This window comes from Malus domestica, chromosome 12, assembly GCF_042453785.1.
Source record: "Malus domestica chromosome 12, GDT2T_hap1".
Taxonomy (NCBI): domain Eukaryota; kingdom Viridiplantae; phylum Streptophyta; class Magnoliopsida; order Rosales; family Rosaceae; genus Malus; species Malus domestica.
In genome coordinates this window covers 22,975,301-23,001,954 of record NC_091672.1, presented here as the reverse complement: position 1 = coordinate 23,001,954, position 26,654 = coordinate 22,975,301, and the positions used below count along the sequence as shown (strand labels likewise).

At 37.9% G+C, this 26,654-nt stretch overlaps 5 protein-coding genes and 1 long non-coding RNA gene across 7 annotated transcripts; 3 read left to right on the top strand and 3 right to left on the bottom strand.

Moving 5' to 3' along the window:
* Positions 1 to 464: 464 nt before the first annotated feature.
* Positions 465 to 5,741, bottom strand: LOC103450531 (acetyl-coenzyme A carboxylase carboxyl transferase subunit alpha, chloroplastic-like). 2 transcript variants are annotated; one of them, XM_008389895.4, is made up of 12 exons: positions 5,335 to 5,741; positions 4,540 to 4,957; positions 4,373 to 4,447; positions 4,145 to 4,252; positions 3,829 to 3,989; positions 3,606 to 3,720; positions 3,362 to 3,516; positions 2,950 to 3,001; positions 2,796 to 2,864; positions 2,288 to 2,365; positions 1,077 to 2,214; positions 465 to 847 (listed from the first exon to the last, which is right to left on the bottom strand). In XM_008389895.4, the coding sequence occupies exons 2-11, from the start codon at positions 4,864 to 4,866 to the stop codon at positions 1,078 to 1,080; spliced, it is 2,277 nt and encodes a 758-aa protein (XP_008388117.1). In that variant the 5' UTR covers positions 4,867 to 4,957; positions 5,335 to 5,741; the 3' UTR covers positions 465 to 847; position 1,077. The 2 variants fall into 2 exon arrangements, with proteins under 2 accessions (XP_008388117.1, XP_070665982.1); XM_070809881.1 differs by having other exon boundaries at positions 4,540 to 5,157; positions 5,335 to 5,521.
* Positions 5,742 to 7,063: 1,322 nt separating this feature from the next.
* Positions 7,064 to 9,282, top strand: LOC103450532 (OVARIAN TUMOR DOMAIN-containing deubiquitinating enzyme 3). The gene is made up of 7 exons (XM_008389896.4): positions 7,064 to 7,347; positions 7,447 to 7,534; positions 7,738 to 7,801; positions 8,057 to 8,162; positions 8,287 to 8,341; positions 8,707 to 8,760; positions 9,034 to 9,282. Exons 1-7 carry the CDS (start codon positions 7,187 to 7,189, stop codon positions 9,175 to 9,177), a joined length of 672 nt encoding a protein of 223 aa, XP_008388118.2. The 5' UTR covers positions 7,064 to 7,186; the 3' UTR covers positions 9,178 to 9,282.
* A 1,792-nt stretch (positions 9,283 to 11,074) lies between these two features.
* LOC103450533 (ataxin-3 homolog) lies at positions 11,075 to 14,555 on the top strand. The gene is made up of 2 exons (XM_008389897.4): positions 11,075 to 11,459; positions 13,441 to 14,555. The coding sequence occupies exons 1-2, from the start codon at positions 11,214 to 11,216 to the stop codon at positions 14,335 to 14,337; spliced, it is 1,143 nt and encodes a 380-aa protein (XP_008388119.2). The 5' UTR covers positions 11,075 to 11,213; the 3' UTR covers positions 14,338 to 14,555.
* Positions 14,556 to 15,206: 651 nt separating this feature from the next.
* Positions 15,207 to 16,931, top strand: LOC103450534 (reticulon-like protein B12). Its single transcript, XM_008389899.3, has 4 exons — positions 15,207 to 15,396; positions 15,725 to 15,905; positions 16,152 to 16,363; positions 16,466 to 16,931. Exons 1-4 carry the CDS (start codon positions 15,330 to 15,332, stop codon positions 16,633 to 16,635), a joined length of 630 nt encoding a protein of 209 aa, XP_008388121.2. The 5' UTR covers positions 15,207 to 15,329; the 3' UTR covers positions 16,636 to 16,931.
* Positions 16,932 to 18,832: 1,901 nt separating this feature from the next.
* Positions 18,833 to 21,049, bottom strand: LOC108170901 (uncharacterized). Its single transcript, XR_003767255.2, has 2 exons — positions 20,793 to 21,049; positions 18,833 to 19,713 (listed from the first exon to the last, which is right to left on the bottom strand). It is a non-coding gene; the product is annotated as an uncharacterized lncRNA (long non-coding RNA).
* Positions 21,050 to 22,062: 1,013 nt separating this feature from the next.
* LOC103423473 (E3 ubiquitin-protein ligase HAKAI homolog) lies at positions 22,063 to 25,786 on the bottom strand. The gene is made up of 5 exons (XM_029089626.2): positions 25,636 to 25,786; positions 25,440 to 25,530; positions 24,410 to 24,774; positions 24,190 to 24,248; positions 22,063 to 23,440 (listed from the first exon to the last, which is right to left on the bottom strand). The coding sequence occupies exons 3-5, from the start codon at positions 24,662 to 24,664 to the stop codon at positions 22,333 to 22,335; spliced, it is 1,422 nt and encodes a 473-aa protein (XP_028945459.1). The 5' UTR covers positions 24,665 to 24,774; positions 25,440 to 25,530; positions 25,636 to 25,786; the 3' UTR covers positions 22,063 to 22,332.
* Between the last annotated feature and the right edge of the window lie 868 nt (positions 25,787 to 26,654).

Here is a 26,654-nt window from a genome sequence, read left to right as displayed (position 1 = left end):
CTAACAAAAAATAACCATACGATATACAATGAACGGAATAAGATCATGGGATCCCTAGGAAAAGGCAGATCCTTTTCCCTTTTCCGGTGGGATGGGCAGTGATGACGACCGGAAAAGGCAGATCCTTGAACGGTTTAAGTCATGTGGTTAAAATGTGGACTTGGCACAAACAAATGATTAGCGGCGTATTAACATCCATGAGGTGTGAACAACAATGCGCTACAATCAGATAGCAGCCTACATATGCTTCGGAACAAGAATTTCGCTGCAGCCAATATGAATGGTGACCGTGGTCGATCCCCTTGCGCTGTCACTATATTGACCGAGCGAAATTCTTGTTCCGAAGAACAAAAAGTAGAACAGTTCAATTCAGGAAAATCTTGAACAGCATAAGATTTATTCAGCACTGAAACTCATGCATATTGCCTTAATCATAAAAACAGTAGGGGTTAAGGAAAGAGAAGTATTGAAAACAATTTATTAGCCTCCCCCACACAATCTATACACAGCAATCCGAAACTATAAAAAGCGAAACTGAAATTATTCGGATTCTATTTATAGACACAGAATTGCACTCAATTGAAAAAAAGAAGGGAAAACCAAATAAATTATAGAAACCTGATATATATTTAAAAAGTTCTCGCAGAAAACTATGGAGCTAAGATGTGTCTCCTTGTTCCTCGAAGATGCAAAACTTGTACGCTATTGCAAGATGTCAACAGATGCTAAAAGGCAATAACAACAGCTCAAGGTTACCCTATTTGTCCACTTTTGGCACTTCCATCTGTTTCGAACAAATTCCTTTCCGGGCACCATATCAGCGAACAAGCCGACTAAAAGATAAGTACTGCAGAAAAAAGTGTAAGCTAATGAGTGTAAATTGAAAAGGCAGACTCCCCAATGAAGAACATGTAGAATTACAACTGAAAATATGATCCACTCAGTTTTGATTATGCATGATACCGTTAAAAAATTGTTAATTTCATCATTCAGAGAGGAAACATATCAAATGATAAGCAACAAGGAAAATGTAGTGCATCACTCTCATTAAAGAAACAGGGAATAGATGTACTCACATTAACCGAAGGTGCGATTTGCACCCACTGCTCTAGATGCATCAAAGGAGTAAGGATCTTCATCATCCTTCTTCAGACTTCCATTCGATCCAACGGTTTGGGAAATCTCAGCCTTCAACTTCTCATGCTTCTCTTTTAAATTTGAAGATTCCACGGCTGCTGCTAAGCTTTGTTTGATTTGTTGCTCCAATGCCACAATTCTAGTTTTGGCTGCTGAATCAGGTGTTTTCCCTGCCTTTGCTATCTCCAACTTCAGTAGCTCAATCTTGTCCTTCAGGTCTGTCGAATTGATTACACTTTCAATCCTCTCATTAATTTCTCCATTCAAATCTTCGATCTTGTTCTTAATTTCTGAGGGCAAAGTCTGCTCAACTGGCTTTTTTGCTTTTAATTCAACATCCAAACCCAATGACTTGAGGACATCAATAAATTCAATTTCCAACTCTTTCTTCAATTCCACGATTTTCTCCTTCAGGCTGTCACCCAAATCATCAAATTTAGACACCCCAGAGTTTTCAACCTCAACCCTAAGTGCCACAACCTTCTCCTTAACATCTTCCCGATCCATGATCTCGCTGAATTTCTGGTTAACTTCCTGCTTCAGTTTTGCAGCCTTCTTGTTGCTCTGTGCAAGATCATATGCTTTAGATAATTCCTTCAACATGTCGAGTTTATATTTTAGGTCTTCATAATTAGGAGCTGTGAGCAGCCCCTTGTTGAATTCCTCCCTAAGCTTATCAAGCTTCGCTTTTAGAGCTGGATGCAGGAGTTGGTTCTGTGCATTTACTTTTGCAAATTCTTCTCGCAATGTCGCAAACCTCTCTTTCAAGCCCAAGGCTTTAACTGCCTCAGAAAATTCAGCATCCACCTCCTTTCTCAGTTTTTCTATCGTCTCAGTCAGTGGCACCAATGAAGGCTCATTAGAAGATTCCTTGGCTTTCAAAATTTGCTGTTTTACCTTTTCAACCTCACCCTCCAAATCCGCAACCGGAGTCTTCACATGGATAGGCTCTTCTTTTGGTTTCATGTTCTTTTTCTTCTTTGGATCTATAGGAATTCCTTCTTGGAACCCTCCAATTTTCCGGAACTTCATCATGCGATGCTTTAATAATGCTTCTGTGTCCAACTTATGGAGCTCCTGAACGAAACCAAAGACATAAGTTCGGATATGATAGCTTAAATTTAGTTTTTGTGGAAGAGAAGTCACTTACATCCATTTCTTTGTTAATTGCATTTTTTATCTGTTGAGAGGTCCAAGCAGGATCCGCATGTGCGCCACCAAGCGGCTCCTGTCAAAGGGGATAAAATTGAATCTTAGCTGCCACATTAGCAACACTGAACACTAACAAAGAGATAATGTGCATTCAGGGAATGTTCTTTCTTGGAATGTCAACGTTTCCCATGAGACAGGGTGAGCTTGGATAATGAAACAAAGAAAAAAAAAGTTTATGCCAGATTGGCAAAATCGAACAAAGTTAAAGATTAACAAGAAAAAAAAAATCATAGCTGGGAATGACCATTTCTAATATATCAATGATTCCAATGACAAGGACGTGTTTGATAAAGGAACCATGGAATATTATCAAGCACACCCCAAGGAGCACCGCAGAAATATTTGAAACAACAACGTCATCAAGCTACATTATTTCTTCGACATATCCTCATTCTTAAAACAAAGACACATATAGAAAGCTAAAATGGTAGGATTGCAAAACATACAGGGATGATGCCATCTGCAATTTGCAGCTTGCACAACTCAGTTGCAGTAATTTTCAACTTCTCAGCAGCCTGCAGAAAAAAACAAATGAAGTTTTAATAGTCTATGATCAACTAATCAAATAAAGACTAAGCCAATAGTAAATGTCGCATAGACCTTTGGAGAAGCTTTAGAACTCTTCCACAAGATTGCTGCACAAGCTTCTGGACTAAAAACAAGAAGAAAGGAGAAAACCCAAAGAAAACAATAAATTAGTTTTATGCTTAACTGAATAGAAAAGGGAAAACAAGCCTGAAGGTAATCACTGATCTACTCGTATATAGAACTCAATATTCTGAACTAATGACCAGAAAAGAATGGAATTAATCTGGATATATGGCAGGCCTAGAGTCTCTGCCTCCTTCTAGGGAAGTGACCCCTTTAGAGATATATCTTACAAAGTTAATATACTAGTACACCGCCACATGAGAATCATCTCGTCACTCAAACAATGAAGAAAAGATGAGCACATTTCCATTTGAACAATTTCTCTAAGATATTGAACAAGACAACGCCAAATCCAAATTACCTGGCAACATAGAAGACTGCATTTTCAAGCATTAACAATTTATTAGCACAGCCAATGGCAAGGGCACCACCAGAGCCACCTTCTCCAATGACAATAGAGACAATAGGTACTTTCAGACCAAACATAGTCCGCAAGTTGTGAGCTATGGCTTCACCCTGAATGTTTGTAACACAAACAAATTAGGTGACCCAATACAAAATCTAAATAAGAACCATGTGAAATTTAAGTTACAGCTACAACATACTTGGCCCAGTTCCTCAGATTTAAGGTCTGCATATGCACCAGGGGTATCGATGAAAGTAATAATTGGGAAACCATGGTGATCTGCATAATACATCATGCGCATAGCTTTCCGGTAACTGCATGGATAGTGTTCCAATATTATTATTTTTCAAGTAATATTACACGAAAGCTAATCTTATATCTTCTATCTTATTAAATGCACAAGTATCTATCACTTTGCGTACCCGTGAGGAGTAGGCATCCCAAAGTTACGCATAATGTTCTCCTTCGTATTTCTACCTTTCTGGTGACCCATGAACATATACCTTCTACCATCTATTGTTCCTATACCAGTGACAATAGCAGGATCATCGTACCCTGCTCGGTCTCCATGAAGCTCCACAAACTGTACATATTAAACTAAAGAAACCATTTAGTGTGCAATTATTTCCACCACCAATAAACCCACTAATTGACTCCCTTTCTCCAAAAAGGGAAATAAAGGATCAAATAGACAATACGCACAAACTCCATAAGTATGTAAAGAAATCAGTATCAGACCTTATCAGTAATGCTAAACACATGGTCAAGGAAAGTTGGCCTGTTAGGATGTCGTGCAATATTCACACGTTGTATAGGAGTGAGATTCGTATATAAATCCTTTAAAGCCTGAAACCAAAAGATAAGTCCAGAGAAAACTTGAGAACCAGAAACTGAACGAGAACCAAAATCTGTACATTAGCTACTAATTCTCTAACCGAACAAGAACCATGCATTTATTCATCAAACCTGGTTGTATTTATTCTCCAATGAAATAATTTGATCACTGAAGTCCAGCCCAGTTTCGTTTGCCATCTTCCGCACCTGTGATCAATAAATGTCTCAGTAAAAAACACTTCCAAAGCATGACAAATTCCCAAACAAAAAAATAAACTTAAACCAGCAAGAAGGCTTACATCAATGATCTTCTTTTCGATATCAACAAGCGGCTTTTCGAACGGCAAAGTAACCGGCTTGGGCTTCTCCTTCAATGGTTTGAAGTGAGAGAGATGAGTGAGCACTCCACCTTTGACATTGGGATCCGGATCCTCGGGCCAGGGGTACTCATGCTTCTTAACCTTCCTGAGCTTGGCGGCCACCACAAGGTTCCTCCTCATGCCCAACCTTACCTTCCCTAGGGCTCTCAACGGAACACCGCTGACACCATTACTGGAGCTCCGGAAAAGATCCGAAGCGGTGCTTGTTCCGGCGAACGCCAGTGGAGAATGAGATATCGAAGCCATTCTCCGGACCCGAAGGCTAATTCCTCCAAATTACACACTAATCTCGCAAATCAGATCACCGACTCCCAATTCCAGCTCCGAAATTGTGAATCTACACAAAAAACGCCAATCAGATTATCCAAGCAATTTCTATGGTAGCTTCTAATTAGCAGCTCCCAACCGCCCGCTAAAACAAAAATCCAAATAATTAAACTCAAAAACTTAAACATCGAACTAATTGAGCTGATTTTCCACGATTCTAACAGCAAGATACAAACTTTCTCCCCCAAATCACAATCTTTCCTCCATTTTCTAGCAATCAAGCAGAAAAAATAATCGAAAACAAAATAAGCGAACCAAATATTCAACATGTATGAAACAAAAAAACCTAATTCGCGGGTCCCAATCGAGAAACGAATCAGATTCTTTCTAGAGCTTGTGAGACATGAAAGGAGAGCCGAAATTTTCTCGGGAAAATTTGAACTTTACCGGAAAGTAGCGGATTGGAGATGGCGCGGAGAGAGGAGGATCTGAAAGAGAATGGGGGCGGGGAGAGATGAATGAGTGTTATTATCGGCAATGCGGGGGAGGAGAGAGATGGAGGAGAGAGAAATGGCGCTTCGTGGAGATCGCCAAGGAGAGCGACGCAGTTTTTGTTGGGGTTTTCTTAAGAGCCGAGTGTGTGTGAGTTGGGCGATACTTCTTATGACTTCCGAGTTGACTCAGTGGGGGAGGGGAAAGGGGGGGGGCCTGGTTCGAACGAGTTAGGATGGATGGAGAGGAGTCAAGGGATATGGATGGAGCCTTTGGTTCTTCGTCCAGGCACGCGTGTGTTTTCTCTTTTCTGGCTCTGGCGCACGTGACTTGGGCTCGATGCCCTCGATGTTCAATCTCATAGGGGTACACTCCTAAACTCTTTTATTTAACTAATTAATCCCCTTAATTCAAGAATCATTAGTGGACGGTACAATGGATACGTGAATGAATCTATTGCGCACACAAATAAAACTCTTTATAAAATTTCTGACATCATATAACTTAACGTTAATCTTCTTGACAATATTATAAAATAATATTTCAAAAGTACAAGATAACAAAAAATCTGTTTTGAGAGATGTCATTTCTCTTTTTGTAAATAATGGGCAATGCAGTGTTAGGTAATGAATCAATGCAGAAGTGCTTCCCATGCGAACATTCTTAAACCTACCCTAAATAGTGTAAAATTTCATAAAACAAAGACAGGAAGATGGAGCAGACAGTGCCGGCCCCTCCAAAATCCAAATTAATAGGAAATCCCGAAATGGAGTGACGTGAGTGGAAAATATTGGAAACTCCCTCTTAATTCTGATCATTGTTAGGTTATTAGGTTATCAGGTTGTTGGTTGGTAGACTGTGCCATGCTATTGGGGCCATTTTAATTTAACTCTAGAAAATTGAGGTTTTACAATAAAATTAATTGACAGTATGAAAAGTAATTTAATGACTTATAACCACGTGCAAGTTCAATTATTTTTCTGATCTGAGATTAATACTCTCACACACCTCCTCACGTGTGTCGAAATTTTAAACCTAATATGTGGATAACACAAATTGGGTGACATGAAACACGTATGGTCATTGAGCTTTACACATGAAACAACTTGCTCTAGTACCATGAAAAAAGTTGAAATTTCACTATAAAACCAATTGACAATACGAAAAGTAGCTGAATTATTTATAAACACATACAAAGTCCATGTTTTACTCTCAACATTAACACTGTACATGAATTGAACAAAATTGCAAATTACAATTGTCAAAGCTTTTGAGGTTTTCAAGCGCAAATCTTACTAGATCAAGGGAGGTCAAAGTAATCTATAATTTGATGGTTTTTTTTGTAAAGGTGATCTTAAAATAAAAGCGCATAATTAGATGAACAACGAGGTGCACGTAGATATTAGTAATAATTGGAGAGAAATATGAGGAGGAGAACAAGATATAAAAAAAATTGCACTTATTTTGTGTGTGGTTTTCCTAGTATCTATCATTGATTGACACGTGTTAAATCCTCTTTCACTCGGTTTTATAAACATAATACATGTCAATTAATAATAAAAACCACACACAAAATGAGTACAGAATATTTGAATTCGGAAAACGATTTAAAAGCCTAGGCCCAGTTTGTTTATAGGCAGGACTGCGCTACCCGACCGTAGAAAAATTCAAAAGCCCAGGCCCAAACTACCGAACGAACGGCCATGTCTCCCCATCTAACAACGCCGTTTCAAACCCCACGCATTTGCTTTATCCGGTCTCGGCCTTCACATTCTATCCACGGTCGTCTCCCCGAGCAGCTCTTTCCATGGCGGAGTCAGTTCTCGAGCAGTTGAGGAATGGAACTGCTCGGTTCGAGCTCGCCTCCTCCCCCGTGCTTTCAATTTCAACTTCCAATTCTCAGTCGCACCAAAGGGCGGCGTTCGGGGACCACAGCCACCGGTTCTTCGCTAGAATCGGACCGCCACTGTAATTTCCCGCTCTATTTTTCATCATTTCACCGTTTTATAATTTTCGTTTAATTTCATGAGGATCAAGCCCCTTGTTCGTACCTTTTTGCTTTTACAGAGGCAGAGGATCGTCGGCGATGAAGAAAGTTGAACGCTTTTCGGTTCAGAATGTTACCGGCGACGGGCGCTGTCTATTTCGTGCTCTGGTATTTTGAGATTTTGTACATTTCAGACATACAACCAGTAAAAGTAAATTTCTTTTTATTTAGACTACTCTTATGTACAAGAAAGGGATTCAAACTTAGGTGGGGCGGGCACACTATCCTGACCAACTGACATAACTTGGTCCGCTAAAACTAGTAAATTTTGTGCTCTCTCCCTTTCTCTTAAAGTTTTAAAATTTATTCAGGTGAAAGGAATGGCGTTGAATAAAGGGGTTCCTCTTAGCCCAAGGCAAGAGAAAGATGATGCAGGTATACGCTGATTTTCTACATAAAAGTTCTCGATGTCAATGTGAATTTCAAGAATTTAGAGCTTATTTGATGGACGTCATGAAAGGAATTGTTGAATTTTGTTGAATTTATGATATCGAAATGCTCTATAAAATGGTTGCAAGGACAATGTTTAGAACTGGTCTCTTAGGTTGCACTAAGTTTTGATTTGGAGTATTTTCTTATGATTTTTGGTGGCAATTGGGTATGACTGAGTAAATTACTCTGAATTCATAGACGAGCTACGGATGGCTGTGAAAGAGGTTATATGCGAAGATGACGAAGAGCGCCTTAAGTATGAACCTGCTCTGGTGGCAATCACTGTTGACGAGTCCTTAAAACGGTAGACCTCTATCTTTCTCCTCGTGACTAAAGAAGTTGTATCAGGTTTTGTTGTTCTGGCAGGTGCTTTAGCATATCGTTATAATGGAAATTAATCTCCTATATTTGAAAATGTCTTTCCGCAGTTACTGCCAGCGCATCAATAGACCTGATTTCTGGGGAGGAGAGTCTGAGCTGCTGGTCAGTTTTCTTGATCAGACTCTTTCATTTCTAACATTGTCACTGTATGTAGTATATAATAGTATCATTGGATTGTCAGCTGTAGATATATATCAACCAAGTTTTGTTTAGTTGGTATCCTAAGGTAACTAATCATTGTAATTTAGGCTTCAACTAAAGACTATTGGTTCCCGATAGGAAATTATCCATATGGTGGTAGTTGATGTTTTAAACCAAATGCTACGATTTCTCATATTTGTTGCTGTAATTCGTTTCTCGCAGTGATTTATATGAGTGTTGAATTCTCTCTCTCTCTCTCTCTCTCTCTCTCTCTCTCTCTCTCTGTGAGTGTTTTGTGTGACCGATCACCCTGCTCAATACTGCAGGTGCTGTCAAAGTTGTGTGGGCAGCCAATCACTGTTTACATACCAGAGCATGAGGTATATTTTTCCATTAAGAATCTATTATCTTTATTGATGCCAACCAACTTATCTATTTTAGTTTCGGAGATAACTCAAAACCGACATATGAAAAGCTCCAAATCATCGACCGGTCTAACTATTTGTGCACGGAGCATCTTCATTTATTACAAGGGTGAAGATCGTTAGCAATGCACATTTTCTTAGCAACGCGTTTTCTATTCAACTAATCGGATATATAGTGTGCTTTACTTAGTGTTTTAGTTGTGATCTGTTGGTTCAAATAACTTGCAGCATACAAATGGTGGACGGGGTTCTGGTTTCATTCCGATTGCAGAATATGGAAGCGAGTTTACAAAAGGTTCTAGAAACAAAAAGCCCAGAAAGGTTGTGAGGCTCCTCTACAGTGGCAGGAACCATTATGATCTGCTTGTATGATGGATGGAGAGAGAGAGAGAGAGTGAGATGCATTTGTTGTTGCATCTTCAACTGTAGCAAGAAAGATTTCGAACTGAATAGAATGATAGTATTTTTTTTGTTTTATTAGCCTTTGTTTTTCTTTCTTTGATACAATCATACCGACTCTACTTAATGGGATAGAGCTTTGTTCTTGTTATAGAATAGCTGCCAATACACAATGTTATCTAGATAGTACGGCGGGTATCGGGTAGGTTGGTTGAATTGAATTACAACTTGTTGGTTAACCCAATAAGTTTGGGTTGGCATTCGGTTGGAACTGTTGAAACCCATTTTTGCCCAGGAAAATGGGTAAACCAACCCCCACACCATTTTTAGGTTGGGGGGTTTCAACAATGCTTAAACGTACATCATACATTAGATAAATACACACACACACACACATATAATTTAGTAGTTATTAAATGCACTTGCTTATTTTGTACTTCATTTTAATAAATGAAATAAAAAAATTAACCAACATGCAGTGAGTGTACAATACCAATTCATATGATTTGCATAATATGACTTGAATTTTGAATTATATGGCACTCACACAAAAATTAGGAATAAGAAAGAAAACAATTAATACTAACCTATGAAACCTCCCAACCTAAAATTGAAACTATAAACATGTTGATTGAGAAAAAAAATTAACGAATGGAACACAATATCAATATTTCGGAAGCTGCACATAAGGTAAAATTTCATATTTGTCATTGTTTTAATTATTCAACGACATCGGTGATTATTTAAGCCTGCTTTTGCTTTTCATGCTACCCAATTTCATAGGAAGCCAACCCAGCAATGCCTTTTTCCGTTCTTATTCATCTTACGGGGTTTACTTTTGCTTTGTTAGGTTCCTCCTACTTGCCATTTTTAGCAGAAATCCTTTTTTGTTAGCAAAAGGCTTAAGAGACAAAGAAAAGAAGATTTGCTGTGATGACCCAATGAAACTCGAGCTCAACATACCGGATTGTAGACTTCTCTTTTTAGAGAATGTTAGGGTTTTAATCCTAAGTCAATTTAATTTAGAAAAATTGAAAATGAGTATTATTATATTTGAAGAATGTGAGGGTGTATAGAAAATGTAGAATGTATGTGGAAAGTATTAGGTGTGTGAGAATATGGGGTGTAAGGATATTATGAGAAAGTCAGTGAGATGTATTAAGATAATTTTTAATTGAAAAAATAAATGTGAGGTGTATTAAATATGTGATGTTTAATCAATAATATGTGGGGTTTTAATAGATTAAGCCTTTTTTTTGTCACTTTTATAGTAATTTTATTCACACACTTATTTTTACTTCCCAAAAATTCTATCTTAATTTTTTGTCTAATGAATTGAAGAATATAATGATAAAATATTAACAAAAAAGTGTAAAAGATAAAAACAGATGTGTGAATAATACTATCTGACTTTTAATTGAATCTAACTGAATCAAAAGTAGAAAGGAACATGTGGAGATTGACATATTTGGGTGCTCTTCTAACATTGAACTGGATTGGATAGTTCTTGCTTCCCACTTTGAGTAAGAAAATAAATAAATAATTGAAAAAGCAGAAAGAAACGTCAAGAGGACCTTGCAGGACCATTTTTGTAAGAATTTTGAGATCGTACATCGTGCGGTCAGAAATTATTATAAATTATTTTATTTAAAATTAAATATAAATAATATCTAACAAAAACTAACCGTACAATATATGATGAAATGTTATTGGAGGATCCGGATTCTCACAAAAAGAATCTGACGAGATCCTCACTTGAAGAAACGAACCTTGTCTTCGCGCGTCTTTACACGTGTCATGCACGTGGACCCTCACCAAAACGCCCTCGTCACAGCTAAAAATGCAAAACTGGAATCTTTCTTGTCGCTCTTCATTCCTTTTATAGCTTTTTCTCCCTCAAATATTCAATCCAATTTTTCCTCAATTCGCCCTCAGAGGCAAAGATTCTCAGAATCTAGGGTTTTCTCTTTTTTTTTTTCTTTTGTAATTTGGGGATTTTTTTTTCTGAGATGGAAGGGGCGAGCAACGGAGGGATGTTGTACCACGAGGTACAAGAGTCGAAGCTCTGCGCGGTGCATTGCGTGAACACGGTGCTGCAGGGTCCCTTCTTCTCTGAATTCGATTTGGCGGCGCTCGCCTCCGATCTCGATCGGAAGGAGCGGCAGATGATGCTCGTCGAGGGCGGCTTCCACGCCGGTGATTTCCTCTCCGAGGAGTCACATAACGTCTCCTTGGACGGCGATTTCAGTATTCAGGTCAGGTCCCAATTCCAATCCCCAAATTTCGATTCTTTCTCCCTTAGTTAAGCAAAGTTTCGATTTTTCTGTTTGGAAGTATCGACATTGTTTTCATTTTTCACTATAACTTAAATATGTATAATTAGGACCTTTTTACGGAGTTAGTCTGTGATTTTATCGTCCTGATTCAGTGATATATGAATCCTTATTGCATTTCGTTATTGGGTTTTGGAATTTAACATTTGAGCTAGTTGGAGGAAAAAAAAGAGTCTTTCGTTATATGATTCTCTGTTTGTTAATAGTTCACGAATGGGACTCGGTGTTTTGCAGAACATGATGCTTTCCATTTGGGTTTTCTTGTCTTGAGATTGATTAGGTGCTTCTTGAACCTTTAGATAATTATAAGAGTAGTGGTGTGGTAATTTTATTCTTTGAGTGCAAGAAATTCTGGAATTTCATGTTAACTGGCACCATTTTAGTTGAGGTTGGTCTTGGCATGGCTTTCCGTGGGATGTATGCCTTGATCAATCGTTGATCAAGCAAAGCTTGTCACGTGCTTGTTTCTCACTAGAGATGATAGTAACAGTTGAGTAGCAGTATCATGGGACTTGATCATTGATTACTCTGATTAGTTATTGGCTTCCATGTGTGTGCGTGTGGTCACGTGTACCAAAGCATCCGATCATTGATTAGTATGATTAGTTGTTTGCTTTTATGTGTGTGTGTGTGGCCACATGTTTTGTGGATTAGAATAACTAAGTTTGTCATTTTTCATGGTATTAACTATCTATGTCTAAGTTTGTCATATTTGGTGGTATTAACTATCTATGTTTGAGAGGCAACGATGACTCTGTATTATGCTAAAGAGAAATGCTCAGGGAACTCTCTCAAAAGTGGATTCTCCATGGATTCTCTGCCACCTCACAATTTAATGTCATGCCCCGGCCAACATTATAAAACATTGTGCCAAAAACATAAGGTGGCAGAAAGTCCATAGAGTCCCACCTTTGAGAGAGTCCCCTTAACATTTCTCTTATGCTAATACGCACCAGTATTTTAGTAAGACTAACTTGGATGAAGGGATTCACACTTGATTATTTCCCTACGTATGTGTGTGTTTGTGTGTGTGTGTGTTTGTGTAAAATGTATTTGTATACATATGGGATGTTTTAAATGAGCGATAGAAGAATTTGCGAGTGTAGTTGTGTATGAATGGTGAAGGTGATGTCATTATGATGCTTTGGTGAGTCAAACTGAATTATTCATTATTCTTTGCTTTTCAGATTTATTATTTCACTTTGCACGAAGAATTTAAGAGTACCAATACTACCTACACTTTGCTTTGCCATGGCCTTTACCGTGTCTCCCAGTCACGAATCTCTGGTGGAAAATGTGCTTCCTCCAGGGGTATCTTTTTGTTTTCATGTTAGTATATTTCATCAATGCAAGCTAGTAAGTGATGCTTTGGACTTCATGATTACGCTTTAACAAGTTTTGATACACCCATGGAGAGTACAACTTCCTCCAGTCTGAGCAGATTGTGGTTACCCTATTTGACGATAAATCTTGTGGATGTTATGACGATGGAAATGCAAAATGAGCTATAAAATTAGGTTCTTTTATCTGTACTGTTTTATTTATTATTACGTTGAACTAGATTTTCCTTTGGATTTCCTCATTTGCAAAATTGTAATTACCAAATTTGGAAATATTTTTAGTTCTGTGGCATCTTATTTTGCTGGGTGTGATTCCAGAGTGAGTTGGTATATTAGTAATTTAGCTTTGTACTGAATTTCCTTATCTTGTTTTGCTGCCAAATAACTCAGTTAGTGGCTATAAAATATAAACAAGTATGTAGTTGGTTCTTTTTTAATTAATTCACTTTTAAGCTTTGATGTAACATCAGATTGCAGTTTCATTATTTTCGACCATGACTTTTGCTCCACAAGAGATTGTAGCATTTCCACAATTTGCAAACCGTTGAAGTTTTCATTTGCAGGTCCTACAAAAGGCTTTAGAGGTTTGGGATCTGCAGGTCATCCCCCTTGATTCTCCTGTCGCTGAGCCAGCCCAGATTGATCCTGAGCTTGAAAATGCATTTATCTGTCATTTGCAGGACCATTGGTTTTGTATCCGGAAAGTGAGTAGAGAGTGGTATAATTTCGACAGTCTTTATGCGGCACCATTGCACCTCTCAAAGTTTTACCTTTCGGCCTATCTGGACACACTAAAAGGCTCTGGTTGGAGCATTTTCCTGGTGAGAGGAAACTTCCCAAAAGAGTGTCCCATCTCATCCTCTGAAGCTTCTAATGGTTACGGGCAGTGGCTTTCACCTGAAGATGCTGAGAGGATAACTAAATCCTGCAACTCCACAAATGCTGAAGCTCAGGGAACAGATTCAAATCCACAATCTTCGGCACAAGTTCTATCAAATGAGGAAGCAGATTTGCTTTCAGAAATGGAAGATGAGGACTTGAAAGCTGCTATAGCTGCCAGTCTTTTGGATTCTACTCCATCCATTGCCCGTGCTCAAGCCAGAAACCCACAGATCAGCAGCAGAAACCCTCAGGACAGCATCGACAACCCTCAGAACAACACCAGAAACCTTCAAGGCATCACTGACAATCCTCAGAACAGCATTGGAAACCCTCAGGACAGCAACGACAACCCTCAGAACAACACCAGAAACCTTAAAGACATCACTGACAATCCTCAGAACAGCATCGGAAACCCTCAGGACAGCAACGACAACCTTCAGCACAACACCGACCTTCAAGACAGCACTGACAATCCTCAGAACAGCATCGAAAACCCTCAGAACATTAGCGGCAACCCTCAGATCAGTACTGGCAACCCTCAGAACGAAAGTGCAGGCAGCCAAGAGAAAATTGATTGAGAAAAGAAAAGTATACGTTTTCTTAGATTTTTTGTTTACCGGTTGAGGATCATTGATCTATGTCAGGTTACACAGTTGACTTACAATCCTTGGCGCAAAGTCATCGCACTTTGCCGCATATACAACTCTGTTATACTTTCGTCAACTCAATTTGTATAAACTTGAAAAAATAACCTCCCAGTTTTTTCCATTGGATTACATATCTTTCATTTTGTAAATGCTTCTTATAGGCTCAAGACATTAGGGATTAGTTTCTGGCACATTTTCGCAAAGGTCTAGTTTCTTGCTTCATGTGTTGGGGGTAGTTTTTGAAGGGGAGATTCTTGGCTGTTCTCGAGCGATACGTTCCTCTCTTTCTACACTGCTCTTCAGGTGACTGGAGACCTAGGAAGAGGGGAATGTATCGTCACTGCTCGAGACTAGAGATATAGGAAGAGGAGAATATATCGTTGGTTGTATGCACGAATTAAGGACAGGCCAACTACGTTTTTGTTTTAACAACCGATATTATAAAAATTGCATAAGAAAAAAATAAAAGAACTTGAAAAACCCCATCTGATCCTCATCGCCTCTCGGCTGTTCAAAATTCTTCCCACCCAAATCTCACCTCACCCATCCACCCACCGCCGATCAACATCGAGTAGATAGATACAGAAGTTAACGTTGTAAACCTGCTGTGATGTCATAGGACACTTGTCAACAGAAGAGAGCGGGTAGAGGATGATCAGGGGGGATTCGGGAACAGCAGATCCGGACTCGAAAAAGCCATGAGAAGACGCTTTTCAGCTGGAAGCCTATGACTCTCTGACCACCACCACTCGCACCTTTTAACATTCATCCGTATATACACATACATAACATATTTACAAACATGAATAACATACGTGGAACCCATTACTTCTCTTTTACTAAGGATCCTCTGAAAACTCAAAGCCAACACCTTTATTTGTGTCTTGGATCTGAACTGGAATTCCAGGCTTTAAATTTTGGATATGACTTCATCTGAAAGGTTGTTCAACAGGCAAAGAACACTTCATGAGATCCTTGGAGGAGGTCTTGGTAAGTCAGATTTGTTCATCACACCACTATTTTGATTAAAATTGTGATTGAAGTAGTAATTAAAATTGTTATTCAGTATCTTGAAGTTCTCAAAGTTTAGTATAAACTTTATGAATGTAAGTTGAATTTCACTTTGATTTATGGTGTTATACTGTATCCAGTAAGGATGCATTGTTCATTCAGGTGTGTGGGGTTTATCACAAAAGATCTCGGTGAAGTTTAGAGAGAGATGACAATCATCCTTCCAATGCGGGACAATTTGCATTTGATCTATAATTCCTAACAAATTCTTGATCTGGTTGAGATGTGACTTTTGTGGTTTTTACAGTTGCAGATGTGATTCTGTGGAGGCAGAAAAATGTGACTTTGGGGATAATCCTAGTAACTTTATCTGTTTGGGTGGTGTTTGAGAAGTCTGGTTACACTCTGCTGTCACTTGGCTCAAGTGTTCTCCTCCTCCTCATGACCACTCTCTTTCTCTGGGCTAAATCCGCCGCCATTCTTAACCGGTAAACGAAAAAACCGTTGCTTCTTTTCCTGAATTGTAACAATTTATGTGGTTAAATCAGTTGATTATTTCGTTACAAGAAAAACACATAACATCCTGGTATGTAGCATTTTTTTTCCTCGAGATGTTTCATGTTTTGCTGATTTTATCCGAACACTTTCTCTTAAATTTTGGAATAAATAGCATATGTTTATGTGTCAACATACAAAATGTGCTACATTCTTGCCACTCTCTACTTTGTGAACAGACCAGCTCCTCCCCTGCCTAAATTGCATTTATCAGAAGAAATGGTAAACGAAATGGCATCTTTCATCCGCATTCATGTAAACGCTTTGCTCTCGGCTTTCCAAGATATTTCTCTCGGAAAGGACTCAAGGTCGTTCTTCAAAGTAGCTGCATCCCTCTTGGTGATTTACCTTGTTGGTGGCTGGACTGATTTTCTTACTTTGAGCTACACCTGTAAGTTTAAAGTTTCATTTCCATTTGGATCGAAGACGCACCAGATTCACATGTTGTAAACCTATTCAGTTGATTTATGTTTTTGTTTCCCTTGTGTGGCAGGTCTTGCGGTCGTTCTAACAGTTCCAGCGCTCTACGAGAGGTGTGAAGATTACGTGGACAAATATGTCATGATGGGGTACCTGAAATTGCTGCAGTTGTACGTTAAACTAGATTATGAGTATGTAAACAGACTTCAACACGAGGATTTGGAGAAGAAGAAACTAAGTTGATTTGTCTTCTCTCATTTAAAACCTTTTTTGAATTTCCTTTCGGGTTAAGGTCACGAGAGTGCTAAGGCGAGGCGTCTGAGTGTGGTTGAATCTTTTTTTTCTTTTCGAAATTATATATACCCCTTTTTCTTTTCTTCCCCAGATTTATCATTTTGTTCCTTGCAAGACAATGTAGGTTTGAGTGAAGTTGCAAGGAGGTGGTGTTTGAGAGATATTGCAGAAATGTCCTGTCAAAGTACCATGAGTTTTTGTAATCAAATGCTGCTGAGTTTATACCACAAGTTGAGTCTTACATATTTTCTGAGTTTCATTTCGACTGGTAAAAATTATTAAGGGCATACATAAATTTCTCTCTCAAAGACTTCCTTTTAGATGCGAGAAAACCCTTTGCCTGCTCCAATATTATGCCTTCGAATCGGAATCTGAGGTTGTGTAAGAGTCAGTCCGGATGCCACAGTGCAAACCAAGGTTCTAAAAGGCGCTAGTCGGCTGATGGGCAAAGGTCTAGCGACTATGCGTCTTGGCAGGACCTAGGCATTTGTTTTAGTTTTAGTTAAATTTGTTATATAACATATAAATAAATGTCTACTTATACTTAAATAAAATACATAATTGTATTATGTTACATAAATTGTAAAATAGAATGATATGAATTATAAAGTACTAGAACATTTTGAAAGCATGGGGAGCAAGGGTATAATGAGTGTTCATCTACGTATCTAAGTCTTCTACAATTTATTGAAAAAATAAAATGTAAAATAAAAATTATCAATTTTTTGTCTAAGTGAAAGTCGCGACCTAGGCGGATGCTTATGCAGGTCTAGGCACTTTTTCTTATCTTTTAAACTCCTATTGATTAATTGTGATGGTGGCCAGCTGATGAGTCAATATTATACTATATATTTTACCTTAATCTTAGTTATAATTTATTAGTTATTTTGGTAGAATTATGATACTTTGTTATATATTTCCAATGTAGGACATTCGATTTCTTCTAGAGCAATATATTTCCAATGTAGGACATTCGATTTCTTCTAGAGCAATATATTTCCAATGTAGGACATTCGATTTCTTCTAGAGCAAAAAAGTAACCAAATGGATGAATTTTGGAGTGATTCTAATTGGAGGATGTTCGTGAGTCTTTCAAGATGATTATGTCAAAATTTCATATTTTTCTAGTGAGCCGTTTGACTGTGGCAATGAAATAAAGGCCCAGCGCGCAACTTTCCCAGATGGACGTTTCTAGACATTTTGGGTATTTTGGAGGTTAAGATGTCATATTTTGAGAAAGATTCCTTCTGAGAATTTGTAGGGGACGCCTCCAGCTTTCAAAAGAGACCTTTTGTGACCAAATCGGAGTTGATTTGGTTGGTCAAAAGTGTGACTCTCTGAGAGGTTTGAATTCTAGGTTTCCTATTTGAACTAGAATTCGAACTTCTCATAAAGTCACACTTTTGACTAACCAAATCAACTCCGATTTGGTCCCAAAAGGTCTCTTTTAAAAGCTGGAGACATCCCCTACAAATTCTCAGAAGGAATCTTCCTCAAAATATGACATCTTAACCTCCAAAATACCCAAAATGTCAAAAAACGTCAATCTAGGAAAGCTGAGCGCTGGGCCTTTATTTCATTGCCACAGTCAAAGAAAAATATAGAGAGTAATTAATAAAAAAAACTAAAGAGGATTAAGAGAAATTAACCTTCCAATATCAAGTCAATGAAAAATGCTAGGGAGACTATGTTTTTAGACCATGGAGACCACATGATTGAGCAGTTGATGATTGGATTCCTTTTTTAGTTATTTAAAGGAGTAATCCAACTATTAACCGTTATATTATCATGTGGTCTCAAAATATGGCTAAGCAGATGGTCTCTCTACCATCACCCCAAGTTAATATAGAAATAGATTGGAAATTTTCGGAAAAAAAAAAAAAAACAGAAAAGAGAAGAATGGATAGGGAATTTGGAGAACAAAATATATGAAATTATAAAAATTTAGTAAAATGTTAAAGAGAACAGAGATATTTACAAACTTCAATTTTGTTGTGGTTGGGAATTTGGAGGACAAAATATATGAAATTTTAGGAAGGGGAAGAGGAAAAGCTAAGAGTTTATTATTCTTTTGGGAATGTAAAGAATATTGATTTGTTTATAACATAGGATGTTAAATTTAGTTTTAGAATGAGTACCGTTGGGATTGAAAATAAAAAGATACCTCTTATTTTAACTATTCATGAATAGAATTTAAGAATTTTGTGTAAACTAAACCAAATATAATACTAAGTTTATAAACAGAGTATAATGCTACATTATTTGGAAAGGCTGAAAGAGTGAGGTAGGCCTAAGCTTATGCTGGCCGAGACCAAATCCTCTCTGTGGCCTCAATAAGTGTCTGATACGTATTCAATATCTTAACTTTTCTTAATTTTGCTGTCATGAATTTAATATGTGTCAGATACTTATTGGGGCCACAGAGAGACCACACCCATTTTGGGTGCCGAAGATTTGATCTCATGCTGGCCTTATGGTGCCTCAGCCTTTGCTCTACAAAATCGGGCAACGAAAGCTTATTAGTTGCAAGCTGTGAGAAATGGACGTCAAGCTCTTCAACATTACACCTTATGGCATTACGAATCCACTTGAGTACTACTCAAGAATGATCATCAGAACCTTTCTTCGCTTCATCGCTTGCATAGAAACCCAAGCCGATGCAGACTTGCTGCAGCCTGTTATGACCACGAAAATGCAAGTATCTATCAAAAGAAATCATCAGCGTCGCTAAATCCATTTTTTTTTTTTCATCTGTCCACCAAACTGTACCAAAATCCACCACCGGAACTGAGAGATGAAATTGTCTGCATCTTTTGGACAGAGCACCCACCCGAGTGAGGTCCTTGAAATTGAGTAAGGAAAGAATACAATGAGCAACTTCCTCCGGAAGAACACTAAATCTGTCTATTCCACTTTCAGAAGAAGTTCCTTCAGCTTTAGGACTTGTAGATGCCCGGAACTCACGCTTGCGCTCCATCGTAGAGACTCCTGAAGGCGGTGGTCGGAGGTTCTAGAGATAATCCTTTCCTGCAACCAACATTTGCAACAATATATCGTAACTACACTCTCACAAGATTGCTCAGGTAAGGCTTACAGCTAAACGGGATGGCATTGCAAAATCTGCGAGGCATATCATCAAACACCTTCCAGGCACTACCACAATCAACGAATTCCACAAAACCCTAAACGAAATCAACGATTTCCAGAAAATCCTAGGATTATGTTTGGACGAAGAAATTTAATATTATGAATGAATTTTTAAATGACGGAAATTAAAATGACGAAATTTTATTTCTAGACTTTGCAAATTTTTTTGTTTGATTAACCTAATGTTTGGGTGAAAAAAATTTAAGATTACTAAGGAATTTTAACATGATGACAATTGAAATAACGATATTTTATTTTCTAAAATTTGTGAATTTTCTTGTTTGGTTAACCTAAAAGAACAATGGAATTGAATACGAAATTTGTTATCTTTAAATTCTCAATCATAGGAATCGGAAAATAACACCTATTTACAGGAAATTTAAAGTTGGGAATTTTAGGCCCCAAATTCCTCTTTTTTTTTCTGTTTTTTTTTCACACATAAATTCTAAACTTCTATAAATATGAATCCAAAACAAGAGAATTTATGCATGTAAATTTATAAATTTCAATTTTTACTCAAATTTCAAGTTCATTTCCCTCGTCTAAACATAATGTAAAAGAACAATGAAATTGAATACGAAATTTCAATGAAATTGAATACGAAATTTATTATTTTTAAACTCTCAATCATAATTAAAAAATGACACATATTTATATGAAATTTAAACTTTGAAATTATAGGTCCTAAATTCCAAGTTTTTTTTTTCATACAAAAAATTCTAAATTTTTATGTTTAGAATCCAAACAAAGAAATTGATGCATGTTAATTTATAAATTTTGATTTTTATCCAAATTTCAAGTTTATTTCCTTCCTTTCAAACATACCATAAATTTTTGACCAAAAAAAAAAACGAAATCAACGAATTCCACTAAATTTTTGAAAACGAAAAGTGTACAATTCGACAGAAATTCGAAGTTGAAATCGGATATTTTAGAAATTCGTAGTTGGAATCACTTACGCTTAGAGGCGGAATTGTAGTGGCTGAATCACTTTCTCTGCGGCAATGAGCCGAGCCGTGGTTGTTAAGCGTTTGTCTGTGATCTGCCAGTAGAGCAAATTACTTCCAACATTTCGAGGACTGGATAATCTGAGGGGTACTTGATTGATAACGGTTTAAACCTATAGGGTAAATAAGTCTGTTCCTATATAAACCCAAAAAATTTAGGACATATATATTTATGAGTTGTATAAATAAAAAGAAAGATAAATAATGTTGAAAACATTGGCATTGTTATGAATGCCCACACAGATTTCCAATGCCCACAAATGTGATGTAGACTTTAGAAATAACCGGATCGTATTTTCAAAGTCATATGATGTAAATTTCAAAATGTAATAATGCGAGTTGCTCTATAAATAGAGCACTCGACTGCAATCAAAACACACACAAAGAAAAATAGATCAATAACTTCAGTATCTATTCCTCCCTCTTTTATTTGTCATCCTCTTGTGCTATAACTTCAGTGTGATATTTTACACTTACTTTGTTCCTGTTACTAGTAAAGGTTATATCTCTAACTTTTACATATTTATAACAAGTCTTTTCTCCCGTATTTTTTTACGAGTAAAGAATGAAAATCCGTAATGAGATACCCTTAAATCTGGAATCCCACACCACAAATTCAAGAATTTGACTAACGTAAGAGGGTAGTTTATCGAATTCCTTTTACTTTCCTCTCATGTTGTCATACAAAAATACCATCAATATTTTGTTGTTTCCCAAAATACCACTTGGTGCAAATTTCTAGGATGCATATGTTTGCCATCACTAACCTTCACTAAATTTGGTTGGACTAAAAGTTAATGTAGTCTCGTGATTATCATCCGCAGAAATTAGATTTAATAAAATTAAAAATGACTCGTCCTGACTAAATGTCTCGCTAGACATTCTTAAAAAGACCCTCCTAGATTCATTTTAAGTTTTTGAGTTGAATTTTTAATTATCTTTAACACATTCTTACGTACATAGCATTTTATTATTATTATTAACTTTTTTGTTTTGTGAGCGAGATTGGCTAAGATGATCAAAATGAAAAATCAGTGACGTTGATCGAACATCGACGACAAAAGTAAAAACTGATAATATCAGCAACTGAGAGTTGCTAAATGATCATTTATATTCCATTTCCAATCCAAACATTGTCCTTTTTTTTCCCATTCAAAATGATATATTCGTCTTTTCCCCTTTTTGAGAAACATTTTAAAATACTACCGTCCAAAGCAGCACCAAAGAGAAATGATTTCCGCATATCTCCAAAACAACTATACATGTATTGCCATCTTCATCTTTAAATTCGACAGGGGCAAACTATTAAAAATAGGAACAAAAAGTTTAACCGGAAGCATGGAAAAACAATTACTCAGAGAGAACCTTGGACCAATATAACCGCAACCAGTTCCAGGGAGGGAAAAAACAAGGGAAAAATTACAAAAATTAATCTTTTCTAGACTTGGCCACCACCGGCCATCAGGGGGTAGTCATGTTTCCAGACCTAGCCCTATCCGTCTCGTCCCGTATCGCCTTGATAAAACTTACGTTTGAGTTGTGACATGTGATGTGGGGGTGGAGGCGGCGGAGGAAGTGACATGGGCTGTGCTGCTAAAACACCTTTGCCGTCCCTAGGATCCATAGTGCTACCACCCTGCACTGCTTCCATCGCTTTGTTGGTCATTTGCGGAGAATTGAAGGGCAAACCCCCGTGATTCCGTCCATATTCTCCTTGGTAAAATGCAGCTTTTCCTTGAGACTCTGCAGAGTTCGAGAAACCATCTGTATTTCCTTGACCCCCTGTTGATGCTTCAAACGGAACACCAGCCTGTCCTGCATTCCAAGACTGCGGATAACTCACCGGAAAATTCATGTTCCCAACTGAACCTGGGGCAAAACCCAGTAACGACCCCTGTTCTGGTCCAACATCTGGGGCTGAATCCTGTCGTGCCATCTCATAGGGAGCACCATAAAATTGTTGGGATCCATCACTGGGAAAAGGAAAGCCATATGGAAGGGGCATCCTCATTTGACTGGAATTAACAGGAATTTCATAATTGGGGGGCGGAATGGAATGCATGGGTGGATATTCAGAAAAGGGAGTCTCAGATAAAATTCCTTGCTGCTTATCGGAAAACTGGCCAGATTCCTGCATTGGAGCACCCATTGAATCATAGCTTTGTTGATGGAAGAGATTGTGGGGAGCAGGCCTGTCAAAGCCTGGGGGCTGACTGGGGTCTGGTGGGTTATTCTGAACTTGCCCAAAGGCTGGGTTGGGCTGCATGACTGGCCTTGGAAGTGATTGTTCTCTAGACTGTTGAAGCCGAGCTTTGTCCTCGCGGTCATGGAGCTGAGAATTTGAACCAGGGGAAAATACTGGCCTTGATGGAGCACGAGCAGTGGATTCAGATATTGTACATTGTTTGGTATTTCGAGATTCTGATTCATTTCCATCCATTTTGTCTCCATTTAGCTGAAGAAGGTAAGCATGGTTCTCGTGAATATGAGATTCAAATTCATCCCTCTTCAGAAAAGATTTCAGACAGTGAGGTGCTGCACAAATGAAGATCCCCTCCATCATTTTGATTGTCTGAATCTTCTGGATCCGTTCATCACAACTGTGAAACATAAATCATGAAAGTTAGATGTTCAAATCATTCATCCACTAAATCCTATGCATGGTGGTAATCGATAATTTATTGATGCAAATTTTGTTAGATTTTCGCCTCCCCATGGAACTTGTTCTTTGATGTATATGGCTGTAGACTAAACTTAGCAAATAGAAAATAACTACAAACACACAAGATTTATACTGGTTCGGCAGAACTTTTGCCTGCGTCCAGTTGTGATTTGTCTAAGTAGAGAAAACACGACTTCTTTGAATTGATAATAGAGCATACAGTGCTTTTGTAAACCCTAGAACAAATCCCTCTGACTTCTCTTGGCTTTCTCTATTTTCTTTTTGTTTCTCTGCCCCTTGCCGCACCCTATTTATAGGCACAGGGTGTAGTTTACATGCCTATTTTCTGATTTATTTTCCTATTCTATTACTTACATTCCTATTCCGTTTCTGCTTTTAAGATTCCTAATCTAATAGTACAAGAAAACTTAATTCTTTCCTAATCCTTGTAGGACAAGAATATGTGCACCTTTCGCTTTCCTAAAAGAATCCTAAACAAAATAGGACACAACCATTGACAAGCCAATTCCTAACAAGTTTAGCCTTATAGTGTATTATCCCTCAATTTAAATCCCTTGGATGAGCCCTCCTCTAAATAATAGAAGTACACATGCAAGCCAAAGAAAACCCTTCCGCTCCTTCACTAGGCAAAAGAAAAGGAACACATGTAAAGTTCAGAAATCTTACAGATAGCAAATTGAGTAACTCCTAGCACAATCCAGACAAAAGGCATGCTCACAAGGGCTCTGCAAGAACACTAGCTAGTTAATTTCCCCAACGTCTAAAGGTATGAGGCTCAAGTTATGAAAATAACACCAAGACCGTATTGAAACCCAATACAAGAAGGGAAAAATTTAAGGCGAAAGCAACTCGAAGACATGGAAAGACATATTTAGTTGGTCCGTACCAGGCGTCCATAGATAGCAATTGGAAAATCGCAGCTAACACAAAAGTGGACACGTTCTCCAAGCTGCCGACGAGACCTGCGGCCTACAGTCTTGACAAGAGTAGTGGTGGTTGCTGCACCAATGCCCTTTGCCACAGGAAGATCAGCAAGGACAAGGTGGTCAGGGCATGCAACAGTCACAGTCTCTTCTGCCAAGTGTTTTGCCCCTGAAACACCCTCTGGTGGTGTAACACTCTTAAGCCGGATCTGAAGCATCTTTCACTATACTGTTACCCTCTTCCAATCGATGTATAAAGTTTGCGACTTACTATAGCACGCTTACAATTTCCACTTCAGTATACAATTACGAGACTGAATATCTTCTCCTGTAGATGAATAGAAAATGATAAGTCCTCGTAATGGGGTTATTTAAATGAGTGTATTATGCACTTACACATGGATGGCAATTGATGTATAAGCACCGATGCATTTATCTGGGGTTGAGAATTAAAACTAGATTGACCAGAATTTGGTTCGATATTAGCGTTTTTATTTCTCACGTCTATGACTGGAATTAAGGAAATTATCGAAGACTGATAACAGACAGACACGAGAAGGCGCAAAGGCTATAGCTTATCCACAAATCTAGACAAGCAATAGACGAATCTAGAGGTAAGCAGTCAGCCACAAGGTATTCCTAAGTTGTAAGAACCAAACACAGAAACCACACGGGCAGAACATCATTGAACAAAACGAAGGTTGACCTGAAAAAATTCTAACTGCGATAAGCTAACCTACGAGGTTCAGGTGGGTGCTACAAAAAAAGTAATACCAACAAGTTGAATTTTCACATGTTCTCTTGAAACTCTGTATCAATCAGGAAAGAAACTAAGCAGGTGAACCTAAAAATTGGAATTTGCAGCATGAAATCTTGGTTTGGTTCCATGGAATCCAATTCCGGATGCAATTAGAAGTTGGTATTGCATTCCAAAGCTCAAATCTCAAATTTCCAAATTTCTTTGGACTGATAGGGAGGAGCAAATAGACTTACCGGAAATTCTTCGTTACGACGTCGTCGGCGGTCCTAAGCTCGAGCAACCCAAGTCTGAAAAGGGTATGGTATTCAGTTACCGCCGCAAGCCCTAATACAATCCGATAGAAATTGAAGTGAATTAGTAATTAGATATTAAACTATGTGGGATTAAGAAATAAAAAAAATTAAAAAAAAAAGGAAATTTAAGCAATACCTGAACTGAATTGGGGAAAATCGGCGGAAGAAGAAGAAGAAACTCTGAAATTGTGTTGATTGGCGGGTGGGTTACGGGACGAGGGACTGAGATTTGGAAGAAGAAGGAGACTGGTTTACTGGTTTGGTTTTTTGGGTTGGTTATTGGGCTGATCGGCTGGTGTGGGCTTTTGGGTTTTTAACGAAAGATTAAAATAAATAAATTTAAGGTTCTATTTGAAAAAAAAAAAAAAAAAGTCAAGGTTTAAGTGGAAGTAGGTCTCCTTTTCTTTTAAAAAAAGGCATCTTTCAACTTACTTAATACGAGAAGTATAGGAGCTTATGCTTAATTGTGATGACATAACTTTTTTCACTAGTGATACTATAGGGGAAAGAACTTTGAATCTTGAGATGGAGTGCTGAGTGCAGTAGTATACAAATAAGAATGTGCGGGTGCAAATCGTAGTAGATAATTCGACACACGACTTACTTGAGGAATTTGACTGTGAACATGGTGAAGCTACACGAGGACAAGGAGGGGTGGCCGTTTCTTCGATTGCTGAAAATCGTCATTGAGAGTGAGGATTTCACCCTTTTGGTCCTTTGAATTACTGCTGAATCTACTGCGCTACTTCGTTACTTTCTGTGTTTTATGCTTCATTACTTCTTCTGTGTTTTATTTTTTTAATACGCAAGCCAAAACAACGGTGTTTTGGTTTGTGATAAAAAACACATAGAACGGTGTCGTTAAGGAGTGCTACGATAAGGCTGTAATTATTCAAAAGTTTGTTAAGTTGTTTGGTAGTATAAAGGAACTGACTGTGTAGAGAAGTTTCAAGTCCTATGAGACTCTATTTAAGGCCATTATGTGCCACAACCGTTATATGATGCCCAAGATGTATTTTAATGCAATGTTGAGTGAGCGAATAGAGCCCAATATGCATACTTATAAATTATATGAGTCAATCGGTCATGCCGGCAAGGTGTTTAATGAAACACCCCACTTAAGTGTCTCTCTCTTGAATGCCATGCTCATAAGCT